Source organism: Leguminivora glycinivorella, chromosome 25, assembly GCF_023078275.1.
Source record: "Leguminivora glycinivorella isolate SPB_JAAS2020 chromosome 25, LegGlyc_1.1, whole genome shotgun sequence".
NCBI classification, from domain to species: domain Eukaryota; kingdom Metazoa; phylum Arthropoda; class Insecta; order Lepidoptera; family Tortricidae; genus Leguminivora; species Leguminivora glycinivorella.
Window position 1 is genome coordinate 10223038 of NC_062995.1, and position 19182 is coordinate 10242219.

At 38.1% G+C, this 19182-nt stretch overlaps 2 protein-coding genes across 3 annotated transcripts; both read right to left on the bottom strand.

Moving 5' to 3' along the window:
- Positions 1-1345: 1345 nt before the first annotated feature.
- LOC125239369 (gastrula zinc finger protein XlCGF57.1-like) lies at positions 1346-12196 on the bottom strand (the record flags this gene model as incomplete). The annotated part of the gene is made up of 3 exons (XM_048146931.1): positions 12161-12196; positions 6164-6307; positions 1346-2973 (listed from the first exon to the last, which is right to left on the bottom strand). Coding segments are annotated over exons 2-3 (1707 nt in total), but the record flags the coding sequence as incomplete, so codon positions are not given.
- On the bottom strand, positions 6358-8064 carry LOC125239370. Of its 2 annotated transcripts, none has more exons than XM_048146933.1 (2): positions 6795-8064; positions 6358-6473 (listed from the first exon to the last, which is right to left on the bottom strand). In XM_048146933.1, the coding sequence occupies exons 1-2, from the start codon at positions 7893-7895 to the stop codon at positions 6417-6419; spliced, it is 1158 nt and encodes a 385-aa protein (XP_048002890.1). In that variant the 5' UTR covers positions 7896-8064; the 3' UTR covers positions 6358-6416. The 2 variants fall into 2 exon arrangements, with proteins under 2 accessions (XP_048002890.1, XP_048002889.1); XM_048146932.1 differs by having other exon boundaries at positions 6377-6473; positions 6791-8064.
- Positions 12197-19182: the final 6986 nt, after the last annotated feature.

Consider the following 19182-nt stretch of genomic DNA (forward strand, 5'->3'; position numbering starts at 1 on the left):
ATTTACTGATTATTTATGAAAATTCGAGTTCTTTCGCGACACCTAGTGTGACTCAGTAGGTATTTTCTTTTACACGTAGCCACAGACGCAACTGAAAAGTTTCTTATCTGTATGTCCATAGATGCCTTTTTTTTAATACTACGTCGGTGGCAAACAAGTATACGGTCAGCCTGATGGAAAGCGGTCACCATAACCTATGGACGCCTGCAACTCAAACAGTGTCACATGCGCGTTGCCACCCCATTAGAAACTGTAAATGTAACTGTAGTTGCCTCTGTAAATCTCCTTTTCTTTTACACTTGTAGACACACTGTTCACAGCTGACGGGCTTTTCACCTGTATGATCCATTAGGTAAAATTTTAACTTGCGTTTTCTTTTACACTTGTAGTCACACTGGCTACAACTGAAAATCTGCTCGACTGTGTGAGTCATTGGGTGAATTTGTAACTTGTCTTTATTAGTGCAGAAATAAAGACAAGTTGTCACATTGGTTACAATAACAATATTTATTTTAAAGAAATACATATTGTTATTGTTACAACTGAAAGACTCCTTGTCTTTGTGAGTATGTACGTGTCTCTCTAAAACCGACTTGTCCCAGAACAGTTGGCCGCAATGGTGACACTGATAGACGGTGCCGATGGCACTGGGTGGCTGGCTGAAACGCTTTTCATCTGTGTGACTCATTAGGTGCTGCCGTAAATCTGTTCTACATTTGTAGTCACAGTGGGTACAGCTGAAAGGCTTCTCATTTATGTGAGTCATTCATAAAATGCTTCTGTAAGTTTCCTTTTTTTCTACACTTGTAGTCACAGTGGCTACAGCAAAAAAAAACTAGTTTGTATGAGACATCAGGTGACTCTTTAAACAACGATTAGATTTACACTTGTAGCTACAGTGAGTACAGCTGAATGGATTCTCGCCTGTGTGAGTCATTTGGTGCTGCCGTAAATGTGATGTTGTTCTACACTTGTAGTTACATAGAGTACAACTGATAGGCTTCTCGTCTGTGTGAGTCGTTAGATGCCTACGTAAATCTGTTTTTAATCTACACTTGTAGCTACAGTGAGTACAGCTGAAAAGCTTCTCGTCTGTGTGAGTCATTAGGTGCTTCAGTAAATCTGTTTTTAATCTACACTTGTAGCTACAGTGAGTACAGCTGAAAGGCTTCTCGCCTGTGTGAGTCATTAGGTGCTGCCGTAAATGTGCCTTTGTTCTACACTTGTAGTTACATAGAGTACAGCTGAAAGGCTTCTCGCCTGTGTGAGTCATTAGGTGCTGCTGTAAATGTGCCTTTGTTCTACACTTGTAGTTACATAGAGTACAGCTGAAAGGCTTCTCGCCTGTGTGTTTCATTAGGTGCAGCCGTAAATCTGTTGATCTTTTACATTTGTAGTCACAGTGGGTACAGCTGAAAGGCTTCTCGTCTGTGTGAGTCATTAGGTGCTGCCGTAAATCTGTTGATCTTTTACATTTGTAGTCACAGTGAGTACAGCTGAAAGGCTTCTCGTCTGTGTGAGTCATTAAGTGCAGCCGTAAATCTGTTGATCTTTTACATTTGTAGTCACAGTGGGTACAGCTGAAAGGCTTCTCGTCTGTGTGAGTCATTAGGTGCTGCCGTAAATCTGTTGATCTTTTACATTTGTAGCTACAGTGAGTACAGCTGAAAGGCTTCTCGTCTGTGTGAGTCATTAAGTGCAGCCGTAAATCTGTTGATCTTTTACATTTGTAGTCACAGTGAGTACAGCTGAAAGGCTTCTCGCCAGTGTGAGTCATTAGGTGCTGCCGTAAATGTGATTTTGTTCTACACTTGTAGTTACATAGAGTACAACTGATAGGCTTCTCGTCTGTGTGAGTCGTTAGATGCCTACGTAAATCTGTTTTTAATCTACACTTGTAGCTACAGTGAGTACAGCTGAAAAGCTTCTCGTCTGTGTGAGTCATTAGGTGCTTCAGTAAATCTGTTTTTAATCTACACTTGTAGCTACAGTGAGTACAGCTGAAAGGCTTCTCGCCTGTGTGAGTCATTAGGTGCTGCCGTAAATGTGCCTTTGTTCTACACTTGTAGTTACATAGAGTACAGCTGAAAGGCTTCTCGCCTGTGTGAGTCATTAGGTGCTGCTGTAAATGTGCCTTTGTTCTACACTTGTAGTTACATAGAGTACAGCTGAAAGGCTTCTCGCCTGTGTGTTTCATTAGGTGCTGCCGTAAATGTGCCTTTGTTCTACACTTATAGCTACAGTTGCTACAGCTGAAAGGCTTCTCGCCTGTGTGAGTCCTTAGGTGCTTCCGTAAATCTGACTTTCTTCTACACTTGTAGTTACATAGAGTACAACTGATAGGCTTCTCGTCTGTGTGAATCATTAGATGCCTACGTAAATCTGTTTTTGATCGACACTTGTAGCTACAGTGAGTACAGCTGAAAGGCTTCTCGCCTGTGTGAGTCATTAGGTGCTGCCGTAAATGTGCCTTTGTTCTACACCTATAGCTACAGTGGCTACAGCTGAAAGGCTTCTCGTCTGAGTGAGTGTGTACGTGTTTCTTCAGAACCGACTTGTTCCTGAACCGCTTGCCGCAATGGTGACACTGATAGCCGGTGGCGATGGCGCTGGGTGTGTGTGCGGGCTCGGCGGCGCGCAGCTTGTACGTGCGGCGCGCGACCCGGCAGGTGCGCCGCGCCGCGTCCACCAGCAGGCGCTCCAGCCTGACCGAGCACGAGCGGCGCACACCCGACACCGCAGCAGGGGAGACGAGAGCGGACGCTGCGACACGATTATATAGCGCGGCCGGGGCGACTACGGGGCGGTGCGGGCGCTCCGGGCCCAGCACGAGCTCGTCCTTCACCTCGTGCTCGATGTACAAGTCGGCCAGCATGGCTGCCTCGCTCACGCCGCGCCCGGCCGTGCTGTCCGACCACTCCTCCTTCACGCGCTCCTCTTCATCCAGGAATACAGCTTCTTCTTTAACAATGCCTGAAACAATGAATGGGTGTAATCGCAATAAGATCAAATCATACTGCTCCTGTTGGTATACCACCAATGTTCATTTAAATGAACGTGCGACGACTAAATGCCCGATGCACGTACCCCCGCTCTGTGCGGAGGCGAGAAAGCGTGAACTTCCCTTCAATTGCTCAAAGGTTAACTGGAAGAGATTCCTTAAAGGGATAAGTTCGCCTTTGTACTTGTAATAAGCTCTTTTTCCTGTGTGTTGTATTATTTTCTGGTACAATAAAGTGTTTTTACTACTACTACTACTACTTCCCTTACATATTTGTAGGAATTTTCCGCTACAATTGTATATTTTGTGGTAGGTACGCACACTTGAATTGACATTTGTAAAACACTAGTGCGGCGGCTGCACTCATATTATTTCTGCATGTATAAAAGAGACAAGTAAGGGCTACTTGATAAAGTCTTCTCATCTAGCTCAGGTTTCGGCCTGTTAAAGTCGTCCACTTGGAGGATCGTCTTCTAGGGTTTTGCGGCCCGATTGAAATTGCTTATAGACCAGAACTTAATCGAGAAATCGGAAGGGCACAAATCAGCGAACATGGGCATACGCTACGTTGTTTAATCTGCGAAGGCAAATTTCCTTCGTCTTCAGTGAGAAACTTAATCACTTAACGTAAAAGGTTTGATTTGAAATAATTTTTAAGAAAAAAAACCGCCTTCCTTTGGGGTTTTGGTGCTAAATACTTTCAAATGTTGGATTATGTTATCAATAATTCGTCTGTATATTTTTTAATGTTTGTTATTCGATATCTCCGTCATTTCTGAACCAATTTTGAAATTGATGATTCTGAAGTACTTACAGATGATAATGATTATCAAAACGGAACTCTAACCAGGGGCGGCTCACTCTTCATCAGCAGTTCCATTGCACCAAATGTCACTGTTCTAGACGTAAGTGCATGCTGTTTTTATAAACTGTTTGTTTTTATAAACTATTTAGTTGTACAAACTGTTTTGGCCGACTAGCCGACTAATCGGCCACCCCAGTGCCGATTAGTTGGTAGTCGGCCTAGTCGGCCAAATCAATAGTCGGTACATCCCTACTTAATTAATACTATACTCATTGTTAACCATTTTTACAAGCATTTAAACGTTTTAAAGCTCAGAGACTCTACTGTTGTGTTTAGTTATGTCCTCTGCTATGATCTAAAGACTAAAAAGATATTATTGAACATGTACTTAGAAATTAAAAAGTGGTAACCTTGTGATACCGCCCCGTTTTCTTAGGCCGGAAACAGATAGTTTTAAAATTTATAACCTAAAAAATCACAAAGCACGGAGTTCCATACAACACACTCTTATTCAGTTCAGTTTTTTAAATTAAATGCCTGCAGTCCATTGGGACTATTTCGCCAGTGTCAAGGGTGATATGAGCTAATTATTAATACTTTTTGTATGGTAAGTATGACAGTGTACGGTGAGTTAGCACTTGTTAATTGATAGTTAGATTTTACAAGAGCATGTGGACTACCGGCCGTTGACGACAAAAAAGAGGCTAAACGCGTTTCGAGATTAATTAAATAAATAAATAAATATTGGGAACACCTTACACAGATCAACTTAGCCCCAAACGAAGCAAAGCTTGTACTATGGGTGCTAAGCGACAATATACATACTTAAATAGATAAATACATACTTATATACATAGAAAACATCCATGACTCAGGAACAAATATCTGTGCTCATCACACAAATAAATGCCCTTACCGGGATTCGAACCCAGGACCGCGGCTTAGCAGGCAGGGTCACTACCGACTGAGCCAGACCGATCGTCAAGTTTTCATCACCTTCTCACTAGAACATTAGTTTACTGCATAATAAACAATATTATTAATGAGTAATAGAAAAATAAATTATTCACGACACGAAACCGCTAGAAACCGCTAACATGGCGTTCGCACCGGAAGTCCACACACTCTTATTATGAATTTACAGATTGATCTGAAATTGGAAATGAAATGAAAATGAAATATTTATTTTTCAAGTAGGCATATTACAATGCGCATATGAACGTCAAATAAAGCTATATATATATATATGGCCTTAGCGTCTATTTCAGACGATTTATGGTGCAATGTCCGAAAGACATCGCTTTTGATGACTAAAGAGACCTATGCGAGAGCGACACATTTTGCCACACATCTGACAAGGGAAGCTTCCAACCGATTGCGACGTTTCGCTATGGTGTCTTCTTTCCCTTTTGTCAGCAGGTTTCGCAAACCAGGTCTCATCGACGAACTTGCGACCATCTCCAAAAAAATAAAGCTACAAAAAAAACCAAATAAAGCTACGCCAGCTCTAACCCTACGCCTCAGCCTCGAGAAGATTTCAGTCCCCCCTCAGTTGGGAGGGGGGTATCAACTATGGGACCAGCAAGAAACTCGGCGGGACACTTATTTTCAAAACATTGACTAGGTAGATACTGTATGGAAATTAATTTTAATAAATTATATTATTGCTTAATAACACATAGTTCTTCTTAAGAGAAAACATATCAAATTGTCACAGAAGAAAAAGATAATATAAATCTCAATGTCATTAAATATGTACTTTACACAACATAAAATATTTGATGTGCTTTCTTATCTGAACTGTGTCCTGTACACATAATACAATTATTTTAATAGCTATTCGTTTATTGTAGTTTCTGGTTCGGGCCATGCATGTTTGTCTGTCAAATAGTCCTCGACTCTGTAACAAGCCGTTAAAATCAACAATTTTTTTTAAGTAGTTCTTAAGAGCTGGGAGGGGTAATCTCAAAGCAGTGTCAGGTAACTTATTATAAAAATGAATGCATTTCCCAACAAATGATTTCTGTACTTTGCGGACACGAAACTTCTTTATGGCAAGCTTATTTTTGTTGAACACTAGTTATAATTATGGACATCAGAATTCTTAGTGAAATTCTTATTGAATACAACTCTTCTTTTTCAAATTATGAATATTGAGCCTGTCTGTTGCGGCCTTACACGTATTGTATTACTATGTTTTTGCTACTCTTTTATTTCCACTCTTTTCTGCTGGGTTCTAAATGAAATACTAATGTTGATTTGGTCAAAAATAAACTATGGTCGTTAGGTAAGCCGGCCGCATTGCTCGAGGCGATGCGCACGATCAGCGATTTATGTTATATCATATATGAACTTACTCATTTCCGACTGGTCCGTCTCGGGCTCCAGCTTCACGCGCGCCGGCGACATGCTGCCAGACTCGGCACTCGTCTCCATCTCTCACGGTCCCGCGTCACAACTCGCACACTCAAAAGGCATACAATTGTGACAAAAGTGTCTCCCTCAATAGTCGTTATATGCAAGATATTGGTGATATCACTTCACTTCACTTTTTTAGTCTATGGCTACCGCGCAGTTAAGCACAATTCTGCCAAAAACGAGTATCGAACTTCACACGGCATGAGGATAGAAAATAAACATAGAGCAAAAAGATAGACTGGGTAATACCTGCAGAACAATATAAGAAAATGACAAACAAAAATTACTTATTCTAAACAAACATTCTTTTGATTATTATATTATTATAATTTAATACAAAAACAAACATTTATGTTCAACACTAAGTAAAAAAGGTGCCTTTTAAAGGACAATATTGTTTTTTGACATAAATTTACTTATAGCATACACCACTTTATTATTACTAGTTAGGTACAACAATGAAGACATATTAGTAGGTAAAGGTACATTAATATTTGGAAGGTAGGAATAAAGATCAGGAGATTTGTTATTTAGCGGACAGTTAAAGAAAATATGATCAATATTACCAACTTCAGTACCACAGTCGCATATAGGAGAATCTTTCATTTTAAAACTATGTAATTGCTCGGACGAACAAACACGACCTAATCTGAGTCTAATAATAATGCTAGTGTGTCTTTTAGAAAGAGATCTATTTTTGAAAAACCATGGACGGGATGGGATAGATGGCTGAATTTCAGAAAAGAAGCATTTCTTAGCACGGGTCCATCGGGTAGCCCATTTTTTCTTCATGAACTCGAAGGGGATGTTCAGGATATCAGGCGAATATATTTTAAAAAAGGAGTCATCCCCATCAAGAACAGCTTCTTTGGCGGCTATGTCCGCCTTCTCATTACCTACTATGCCCGAGTGACTAGGGATCCAAACAAATACTATCTCTAAGCCAGCAGAATGGCATTCAAAAATTTTGTTTTTTAGTTGACAAATAAGATAGCTACGTGCGAAATTCTTGAAAGGGCGTAACATAATAGACTGAATTGCACTGAGACAGTCAGAAAAAATTACGCATTTTGGCAACTTATGGACAAAGATATATTCTAGAGCTTTTAAGAGGGCCAAGCATTCACCAGAAAATACTGACGCTTCAGGAGGAAGTTTAAATTTTGCTAAGATATCCGAGTTTGATATGAGAAAAGCTGCCCCTACACAACCCTGATCCGATAATTTAGATGCATCAGTAAAAAAGAGCCGATGACCTGAATAGTATGAGTGAACAAACTTAGAGAAAGTCGAATTAGCAGAAGGAGACCCTTTATCTATGCCAATATTAGTTACGACTTTGGGTACATGCGTAAGAGCCTCGAAAGGAACAGAATAAATAGGTAGAGTAGAAGATTTCATAATAGGGGGTTTAAGAGCTGCTATTTTCACTAGACTATTAACCAAATTGGGTTGATCTTTATTACGCCAGTATGCTTTGCTTGACCCATATAATTGAAGAAGACGCAGTTTTGGGAGAAGAGGATGAGAAGATAGTGCAGAGATACCAAATAAAAAGCGGTCTGCAAGAAGTTGCCGTCTTAAATCCAACGGAGGATCCACACATTCAACCTGGATAGCTCTGTTTGGGGAAGGCTTCATGGCACCCGTAACAATTCTGAGAGCCCTCATTTGAATACGTTCTAGCACAGTGAGAGCTGATTTATTACAGGGTTCGAATATAAAAGTACCAAAATCTAAAAGGCTGCGGATTAAAGCGTTATATAACAATTTTTGAGAATATGGGTGGGCTCCCCACCAAGCACCTGATAGGGCCTTAAGAATGTTAATATTCCTTTCGCATTTTTTAGCTATACAAGAAAGATGAGAAGAGCCCACAAATCTCCGATCAAAGAACACTCCAAGAAATTTAACAGAATCTACTAAGGGGATAGGCTCCTCATTAAAAACAAAACGACAGGCTGGAGTAATCAGACTTCTAGAGAACACAATGGCCGAACTTTTAGCTGAAGATAAGGAGAGACCATGCATATTTAACCATGAACCTAATGATACCAAAGCCCCATTAACCATTTCCACAGCACGAAGTGGACTTTTATCTGAGCAGTAGAGGACTACATCATCTGCATATTGTAACAATCTGCAAGCCCAATTTACCGACTTATCAAGGTCAAACGAATAAATATTAAAAAGAATCGGGCTCAGGACTGAGCCCTGAGGTAGGCCTTTCCATGTGTGACGTACAGCCTTAACTTCACCCTGCCATCTCACGTTGATAATTCTGAACATCAGCAAATTACAAATAAAATTGACTACCTTAGGAGAGATATTCAGTTGGGACAATTTATCTCTAAGTACAGATAGAAGAACATTATCATACGCGGATGAGATGTCAAGAAAAACTGCAGCCATAGACTCACCCCTAGAGAATGATAACCGAATGTCAGTAGATAATATACTATGACTATCAGTGATACTTTTTCCCTTCCTAAAACCAAACTGGAAACGAGGAAGAATACCTCGACTTTCCAAAAACCAATCCAGACGGTTTTTCAACAGATGCTCCATAATCTTACAAAGAGTGGACGAAAGGGCAATAGGGCGGTAAGATGAACCAAGATTGGAGTCCTTGCCGGGTTTAGGAATCGGGATGACAAATTGTTCCTTCCAGGAGTCGGGGACAAGTCCAGAGCTAAAGAAGGTGTTAATAAGATCTAAGTAATAAGAGACAGCCGACATACTAGATCTGGTTAAAAAGGAATATGAGAGACCATCGGGGCCGGGAGAAGAATCAGAAAGGGAGTCCATGACAAGTTGTAATTCGGAAAGATGAAAAGGAGAAGATAAGAAGTCATCATAATTAGGGAGTTCAGTATTCTTAGATGGAAGTTCAGACCAGTTAGGCACATAAGGAGGAGCCAGTTTATCGGAAAATTCATACAGCCAAGAAGGACAGTTAGAAAAGGACGAGGGCGGAGACGACGAGGAGCAGGCATTTCTGAAAGATTTAATACTGCGCCATACAACTGAAGGATGAGTGGCTGGAGATAAAGATTCGCAGAACTTTGTCCAACCATCTCTTTTTTCGAAAGCAGTATTTTTTTAGTTTTGGCTTGCACCCTTTTTAAGTTCAGATAATTTTCCATGGTCATCTCAGACGAGAAAGCCCTTTCTGCAGATTTTCTATCCTTAACCAGAGAGGTACACTCGGAATCCCACCAGGGAGGAGAAGGGCGACGATTAGAAGAAACATTCTTGAGGGGTATGGCCACTTCAGCTGAATCCAATAAAACCTGGCAAAAAAGGTTATAGCAATGTAGACAGTTGGATCGAGAGACAGGCGGCAAAGACTTCATTTTATTTTCTGTAAGAATAGAGAAAAGGGGCCAGTCAGCCATGGCTAACTTAAACTTTTGAAGAGGAGGGGGAGCCGAAGGAGGTAGGAAGCTAGAAGAATAAGTAATAAGCAAAGGAAAGTGGTCACTCCCAAAACTAAAAGGCAGAACATCCCAGGAAAGAAGAGAAGACAGGGAAGGTGAACAAATAGAGATGTCAACTGCTGAGGGATTCTGAGACGGAGCGGTGCGTCGAGTAGGACGACCATCGTTTAGAACACACAAATTAAACGAGTCCATAAACTGGAGCATTTTTCGACCTGATGCATTGGTGAGATGAGAACCCCAAAGAGAGTGGTGGCAATTGAAATCACCTAACATAAGATAAGGACCAGGGATATTATCCAAGAGAGACCAAAAGTCATTAATAATAGTAGCAGAGGGGTGAGGAATATATACAGATATTACTGTAAAGTTGAAAATTTTACATGCAACGATATAAAGAGAAGGGTGAGATGGGATGTTAAAGAGGGAGAAGTCAATATCTTTCCGAATCAAAAGGGCACAGCCATCGTGACCTTTTGGATTATCCTGTCTTAGACATACATAATTTGCACAGTTAAAATGAGAATCAGGTTTTAACCAGGTTTCAGAAATAGCTAAACAGACAGGATTGTATTTCCGAATGACATACAGAAGATCAGTCTTGTTACGACTGATGCTCCTGATGTTCCACTGGATAAAATTGACCGCCATTTTCATAAGGCCCACAGACAGGGCCACTGGAAAGGAAGGGAGATAAATCCTTTAAACTACTGGCAACGTTGGACGGTAGAGAGATAGCATTTTGCTGAAGAGTAGATACAAGAGACGAGATCACCGAATAGAGCATAGGTAAAATATGGACCAAAGAAAACAGTTCAGTCGGCGCTGGTGCAACTGGAGAAGAACATTGGCTACTAGCTGGACCATTCCTAAACATAACCCCATTAGCAGGTTGAGGAGCATTGTAGTCTGCTACTAAGGCCCTGTGAGATTTCTCATCATACCCATGAGGGTTAGATAGGGCAGGAGTTTTTTTTTGAATTAAAACAGTTTTTTTATAAGACTTCGTTTGAGCAGCTTCATTGTACGGTCTGCGAGCTTTAGGAATCTTTCTATCCGCCTCCTGATAGGATAAACTTTCATCTCCCATTATTCTTTTTATCTGTTGTTGCCTGATGAATTCGGAACAAACCTTGTCCGTAGCACAATGTTTACCTAAGCAGTTAAGGCAGGATGGGACAGCCGAACAGGTACTGCCTTCATGAGGCTGAGCACATTTGGAACAACGAGGACGAGACCGGCATTGCGCCCGAACATGGCCGAAGCGACAACACTTGAAACATTGCACAGTAGGGAAATAATATTGAACCACGTCCAATGCACAGCTGAATAAAAACACTTTGTCCGGGAGAATTTGGCCGTCAAACGTCAGAACTACAGTTTCTGATGGGGCCCATTGAGTGGAATTGTCGGAAGGATTCCTTTTTTTAAAGTTTAATCGTCTCGCCTTTACAACCTTACCACAACCGAAAGGAGTGGAAATTAAATTTGGTAGGTCCTCGTTCGATAAGTCAGTCGGGATGTTACGTGCAATACCCGTTTTGGTGACGTGGTATGAAGGAATGAATTTCTTGCAATTATTACTGGCCAATGAGCACGACAAAAACTGATTAGCCCCGGCAGCGGATAAAAATTCTACACTCAGCCTATTTCTTCCAATTTTTTTAATTCCACCATCCTTCAGGTTAGATATGCCATTTGTGTACAGAAATTGGCCAAATTTCACCGGATGCATGTAGGCACCGGAGTCCGCCTCCGAAGCCTCGCGAGCCACATGCACGATGTATGGACCTTTATCTGAGTCATTGTATAGGTTTCTGGTCTGAAACTGAGGAACAGATCTGTCCGAAGATTTTTTTCCGAGTTTTCTCTAACAGGCTCACTATCAGAAGAAATTGGGATGTTCGACTGAGCAACTATTTCAGAAGGCGGATGTTGGTCGGTACGAGGAATCTTACATGAATCGTCATGTTCGTCCGAGTTAGAAATGATAGTTTTCATATCCCTTTTTTTAGATCTATGGTCCTTGTTGGTGTGAGTAATGTTAGGAGAGGAGGATGATTTAATTATCTTACCTAACGAAACGACAGCCTGAGTTTCTTCCACCTCCATATGACATGCCGGTGAAGGCGGGTTTACAATAATCCCAAGGATCCCTGGGTCAAACTGATCTGACTCCATTTTGGAGAGAGGAAAGAAGAGGGCAACTGCCTCACATCCGAGAAGTTGCCGTCTTCTCCCGATAACTTAAATAACTACACTATTAACACTAAAACTAATATTATACAATACAATAATAACAAAACACAGACAAAAACAGGTATTACCCTTTAAAAAGACCGCTTTTGGTCAAAAAATCCAAAATTTAGTTTTCCCGCGCGTGCACCACTCGAACGCCCGAAGCAGAAAAAAACATTGGTGATATTATTAAAACAAAACATGAAATCAAAAATGAGTGAATCATTTTTTTAACAACGCAGAGTGACAACGACTAACGAGTGATAATGCCATTCCATTCAAGCTAGGAACACACTACGCGTTCCTAGCTTGAATGCTAGGAACACACTACGCGGCGCGGCTGACGCCAGTGACGCCTGACCACAGAATTATAATTAAACCAGAATGAGTTGTTAGGCCAAAAAGTGTGTCCACATGAGAGGTTAAAGTTGGGGCTGGTGTCCCTCTCGCACTTATTACCACTATCAAGCCCCCCTAATAAAAATTCGTGTAAAATGCATATACTCATCCTTGACTTCCTTATGACTTAGATAATGTATTGAAAAAGGATGGATATATGCTAGTTATTTCTCTTTTTGGTAGGTGGTCCCTGGTTTTGTGTTAGCTAGGGATGTTACTTTGTCGATTCAATTATCGATAAAATATGCACTTACTTACGTTCTCACCTTAAAAGTAATATAAACGTTATATATATAAAAGTAACGAAAACATACATACAATCACGCCTGTATCCCATATAGGGGTAGGCAGAACACATGAAACTACTAAAGCATACAAACTACGAAAACATACAATATATATAAACATTTCATTTGGATTATTATGTGGCTTTTTGGCTATGAAAGTCATATATTCATACATTCTTGCCTTCTTAGCTAACCGTACCTACTGATTGCAAATAAATGGTTTGTTTATGTACTTACCTACATAAACGGTCACTTCTCTTCTCTTACCAAGTCCTAATATTACATTATCATACCTATATCTCTGATCATAGGTCTGTATGCCTCCCTTTTTCTGTAACGTGAATAAAAAGGACGGCATTTTGTCTATGACTATATTTCTATAGTGTAATATCGGCCTAAATAATTTGTAAAAAATAGAAGATGGGAGATACGAGTATAAAACAAATAAATACATTCTTCTCTTCTCCTTACGCAAAGACCTAAGTAATTTAATTCGTGTAGCATCCCTCTATTAATTTCTAGTCCACCACTCAAGAATCTACTTATACTTACCTCAATAATATTTTCTCTATCAAATAGAAAATAAAACAAAACGGCAGTGTAGGTACCAAAATTTATTATTTCAATAGTTTCACCTATTTTTAGTTTCTTTTTAATAATGTTTGAGAATTTCTGGAAAACTAAAAAATACTATAAGTTTAATTCACTAGAAATGTTACATTACCATTTACCCAGTCTGTGATACCTGATCATTGTCAGATGTGATCATCTGTTATGATGTTGTAGATCTGTTACAAATATGATTATCTGTGGCATGAGGTGCGGAGGCTCTCTTGCATCTTGGACTCAGCATGATGGCTGACCTACTATGTAATTATTTCTAATAATACAAATAAAACAAAGTACATAAACTACCAAGTGTTTAATTACGATATATACAATCGTAACATGGCGCTGCGGCAATAAGATCCCATAGTAAGTAACAAAAAACTATTGGGAAAAGAAAACTGGTTTGGGACGCCATATTGGGTCAAGAAAATTTTAAAAATGGATATGTTAAGACCACCAACAGCACTCAATTTGACAGGAAATAATATAAAAAATGCTTTCAAAAATTGGAAACAGAAATTTCTACTGTATTTTGAGGCGAGCGGTGCAAAAGATAAATTGACGGAGAAACAACAAACGGCCTTACTGTTGCACAGCATTGGGGATGAAGGATTAGTCATTTACAACACATGGGAAGACAAAGAAAAACTGTTGTATCTGGAAATACTAAAAAAGCTTGAAGAACATTGTAGCCCGCCCAGTAATGAAACATATAATAGACATATCTTTTTCAACAGAAAACAAAAAGAAGGGGAAAATGTAGAAGAATTTGTAACAGAGTTAAAAAAACTAAGTTTAGATTGCAATTTTGATAAGTTGAAAGACGGACTAATTAGAGACCAAATAATTATAGGACTGATAGACAATGAACTTAAGGAGGAACTGCTAGGCGTGACAGATTTGACTTTAGAGAAATGCATAAACATGAGCAGAGCGGCAGAAACAACTAAGGCTCAGATGGTGTCTATAAAGAACAAAAGCGAAGTTGCTAGGGTAGAGATCGGAACAGGACAGAAGAGACCAAGTAGACCAATGAAAAAGGAGCACTATAGTGAGAAAAGGCAGCCCTCGAGGAGCAGAGAGAGAAAACCGAGTCAAGCAAACCACACCAACTCTAGAAGACCCTGTGGCAAATGTGGAAGACAGCATGGCTATGCAAAGTGCCCAGCATTTAATAAGAAGTGTGTCAAGTGTGGCAAATACAACCATTTTGCAGCCATGTGTCTTAACAAAACTTGTGGTTCTGTAAGTAAAAGAGATTGGTACATGAAATTAAAGCTAAATGATGTAGAAACTATTTTTCAAATTGATACAGGTGCACAAGTTGACTTAATAAATTTGGATATTGCTCGTAGATTAAATTTGACTGTGAGTAGACCCGAGGATGAACTTACAAATTTTGATGGTTCCACAATAAAAATAGAAGGAACATGTAAAGGTACAATTAAATATAAAGATAAAGAAAGTCACACAAATTTGTATGTTGCAAATTGTTGTAGAACAGGAGTCTTAAGCTATTATACTGGAGTGAAACTGGGAATTGTAATACCTGTAGAGAGTGTAGAGATAGGTAATGAAAATGTAAAGAGTATTGTGCAAAATATAATAATTTGTTTTCAGGTCTAGGTGAACTTCCATATGAATATAAAATTAAATTACAAGACAATAATGTACCGATAGCTGAGCGACCCCGGAAAATACCATTTAAATTAGAAGAAAAAGTGAAATCTGAGTTGGACAAACTGGAGCAGGCAGGTGTCATAAGGAAAGTTACCGAGCCAACGGAATGGGTAAATTCAATGGTAGTTACAAAAAAACCTTGTGGAAATATTAGAATTTGCTTAGATCCTCAGAATTTAAATAAATATATAATTAGAGAACGGTATAAAATGAGCACTTTTGAGGAATTAGTAGCCAAAATGCCTTCTGCTAAATACTTTAGTGTTTTAGATGCATCAAAAGGATTTTATATGGTGAAATTAAGTGAGGACAGTCAATTATATACAACATTTAATGCTGGTAACTTTGGTAGATATTGCTACAAACGCTTACCCTTCGGTTTGAACTCGGCCCCTGAAGTATTCAGTAAATATTTTGCAGATATCTTTAAAGACATTAATGGAGTAGAACAGTATGTTGATGAGCTTATAGTATGGGGGGAAACACTTGAACAACATAATGAAAGATTAAAAATGGTGTTAGAAAAAGCAGAAAAATCAGGTGTCAAATTTAATAAAGATAAATGTCAATTTGGGGTAACAGAAGTAAAATATGTAGGACATATTTTGAGTGGTGATGGTATAAGACCTGATCCAGAGAAAGTTAGAGCTATTGTAAGTATGGAAGAGCCTAAAAGTAAAAAACAATTGCAAACAATATTAGGAATTGTCACATATGTAGCAAAGTTTGTACCTAATCTGTCAGATGTAACTTTTTCATTGAGAGAACTACTTAAAAAAGATTCTGAGTTTATATGGGGTGAAAAACAGAAGAATGATTTTGAGAAACTAAAACAAGTGTTAACTTCACAACCGGTTTTAAAATACTTTGATATTGATTCTCCGATAACTTTATCAGTGGACAGTAGTAGTACAGGACTAGGCGCAGTCTTACTTCAGAATAATTCACCGGTAGCATATGCATCTAAAGCTTTAACTGACACACAGAGATCATGGGCTCAAATCGAAAAAGAACTCCTAGCCGTGGTATATGGATGTCATAAATTTCATCAGTATATTTATGGTAGACATGTACATGTAGAGTCAGATCATAAACCGTTAGAATATATTTTTAAAAAACCAATGAATGAGACGCCATTGAGGTTACAAAGGCTAAGACTTCAATTACAAGGATATGACATAGAAATTAAATATAGACCGGGTAAAGAACTTTTAGTGGCGGATGCTTTATCTAGGTCTTATGTAAATGACACCATTTGTAACAAAGAACTTGATGAAAAGGTAGAATTACATGTATGTTTAGTGAAACAAGGCATAAATTTAAGTAATGAAACATGGGATAAATTAAAAATAGAAACGCAAAAAGATCAGGATTTATGTTTATTAATAAAGTACATACAAACTTCATGGCCAACATCTAAAGAAATTCCTTTACAATTAAAATACTATCATTCAATAAAGGATGATCTATATATTTCAGATGGATTAATTTTCAAAAATACTGCAGTTCTTGTACCTAAGACATTGAGAAAGGAAATGCTTAAAAAGATTCATTACAGTCACCTAGGTATTGAGAAATGTAAAAATAGAATCAGAGGTTTGTTATTTTGGCCATTTATGATAAAAGAGTTAGAGGATTTAATTCAAAATTGTGATTTGTGTTTAAAATACCAGAAAAACCATTCCCATGAGCCACTTATGTTAAGAGAGTTGAGTAATAAACCTTGGGACATAGTAGGAGCTGATATGTTTTTCATGAATAATAAGATTTACATGTTAATTGCAGACTATTTAACTAAATATGTAGAGCTTGTAGAGTTAAAAGACCAGTGTTCAGAGTGTCATATAAAAGCATTAAAGAGTGTATTTTCCCGTTGGGGCATACCCAAAATATTGTATACTGACGATGGTTCCCAATATAGAAGTTGGCAATTTAAAGAATTTTGTAGAGAATGGGAATTTAAACATGTAGCTTCTTCTCCTTATTATGCAAGGTCTAATGGATTTATTGAAAGACAAATACAGTCTATAAAAAAGATGTTTAAAAAATGTACAGAGGAAAAGAAAGATATTTACTTGGCCTTATTAGAATATAGAAATATGCCTATTGATCAAGAGTTAGAATCTCCTAATGAGTTGCTTATTGGAAGACAAGTAACATCTTTCTTACCTACTAAGGATAAATATAAAAAAGTTGATTACAATAATGTGAAACAGAAAGTTGAGAAAAGGAGAGAAATGTATAAGTACTATCATGATAGGAAAAATAAAGGGAAAATTAATAATTTCAGTAGAGGACAAAATGTATATTTTCATGATAAAAATCATAATAAAAAACTTAAGGGACAGATTATTTCTGAAGAAGATCAGTTTAGAAACTATATGATAGACACAGGAGACTCTATAATTAGAAGAAATAGGTTCCATGTGTTTAAAGGGTCACCTGGTGAAAAACATAGATATAGAAAACATGTAACTTTTAGAATCAAGGAGAATGAGAATATGTTAAACAATGTGAATGATAATAATGTAAATGAACCTGTAATAGTTAATGAGAACTTAGGTAAAGCTGATGTGATTGTTGATAATAATTGTAACATAAATAATAATTATAATGAGGTCAAGTCACGCTCAGGAAGAGTTATTAAAAAACCTAACTATTTGAGTGACTATGAACCTTAAGAAATTTGCATACCTACTTCAGGTGTTTTAGAATACTTATTTTTAGTTAATGTAAAGAAAGAGGGATGTCAGATGTGATCATCTGTTATGATGTTGTAGATCTGTTACAAATATGATTATCTGTGGCATGAGGTGCGGAGGCTCTCTTGCATCTTGGACTCAGCATGATGGCTGACCTACTATGTAATTATTTCTAATAATACAAATAAAACAAAGTACATAAACTACCAAGTGTTTAATTACGATATAGACAATCGTAACAATCATCATTAATCATTTTTATGTCCTTTTCAATGCAAGAATGTCAATAGAGTTAATGTCGGGACGTCGATAAAAATTACACATCACTAGTACAAAAACATAACCTAAAAACAGTTTGGAGAAACTTCAGAACAGAATTTAACATGGTAGTAGTTATTATATAAACTATGAAAAGATCGTATTTTATGCTTTGTTTAGATCCTACAAATAATAGTATCAATAACTGACCGAAATGAAACACAGCAGGTTCTTGGGAGTTTTCTTTTCTCCATGTACGTGAATTACAGTCCTTAATCACACAAGCCATAATCACACAAGGAACTTGAACACATCACAAATAAGAATTTAGCAGGATCATCAACTATCTATCAGGAATAAACACAATTAAATTAAAAATCGGCGAGACGACCGCCGAGATATTTGATCTAATATAATACGATTATGTACAATTGTCAAAGGTAGACCCGGGGAGACATCTGGGGGCCTGCTCCATTTCAGCTTCTTGGCCTTCTTTTTGGTGGAGTCTTGGGAGTAAAGGAACCGCGAGCATCGCACCTTGAACTTCCGGTCTTCTTCTTCGGAAATCTAAGAAATATATAAAGTTGAATTTGTAAAATAGCTAAATAACAAGAGAATCATAACAAAGAACAATAATCATTGATGGCGTTTTTAAGGTATGAATATTGATAGGTTATTATTGCAAGGTCGATAAAACACATCACATCACTATGCTAAAAAACATAACCTTTCCGAGTTTGAGAAAACTTCCAAAAAATATGCAAAAATATATACAGAATTGAATAAGATTTGAATTGTATTAACTACTAATATGTACATTTATATTTCTGCCAGGTCGTATCAATAAATATTATCAAAAACTCAAGAAACTTACCGATGAAATGATATAACCTCTTGCGTGTTTTCTTTTCTTCCTGAATGTGATTTGCAACACTTGATCACACAAGCCATAGTCAGAAATGAAACTTGGAACTATCATAAATATACACTGAGCTATTTTTTCCACGATCTATCAGAAATCCTCACAAAATAAATAAATATCGTCAAGACGACCATTGAAGTCGCGCTGAAAACTCGAACCAATATAATACGACTATGTACAGTTGTCAAAGATGGAGACCGAGTGTGAAATGACAAACGTATATTTAATTTTGCCGTATAATAAATGGACCCCAGGTCCGTTTTGACATCAGCATTTAGGGACAACCTTCGAGAAAACGAAAGAAGTTGTGGAATATTGTCTCATTCGCTCATATAAAAAAGGTAATAGTGTGGTGTGAGTAAGATACATGTCACCGAGCTCTTATTTTAGCATGGCTTCCATGCTTTAGTTATACTTCCGTGA

Bases quoted from the DNA above. Each gene is read 5' to 3' on its own strand.
- LOC125239370 (XM_048146932.1), bottom strand. From the start codon at position 7,895: ATGAGGGCTCTCAGAATTGTTACGGGTGCCATGAAGCCTTCCCCAAAC. The intron at 6,474-6,790 runs GTAATATTGATC...ATTGTTCTGCAG, and splicing joins CGACTGTGGTACTGAAGTTG to GTATTACCCAGTCTATCTTT.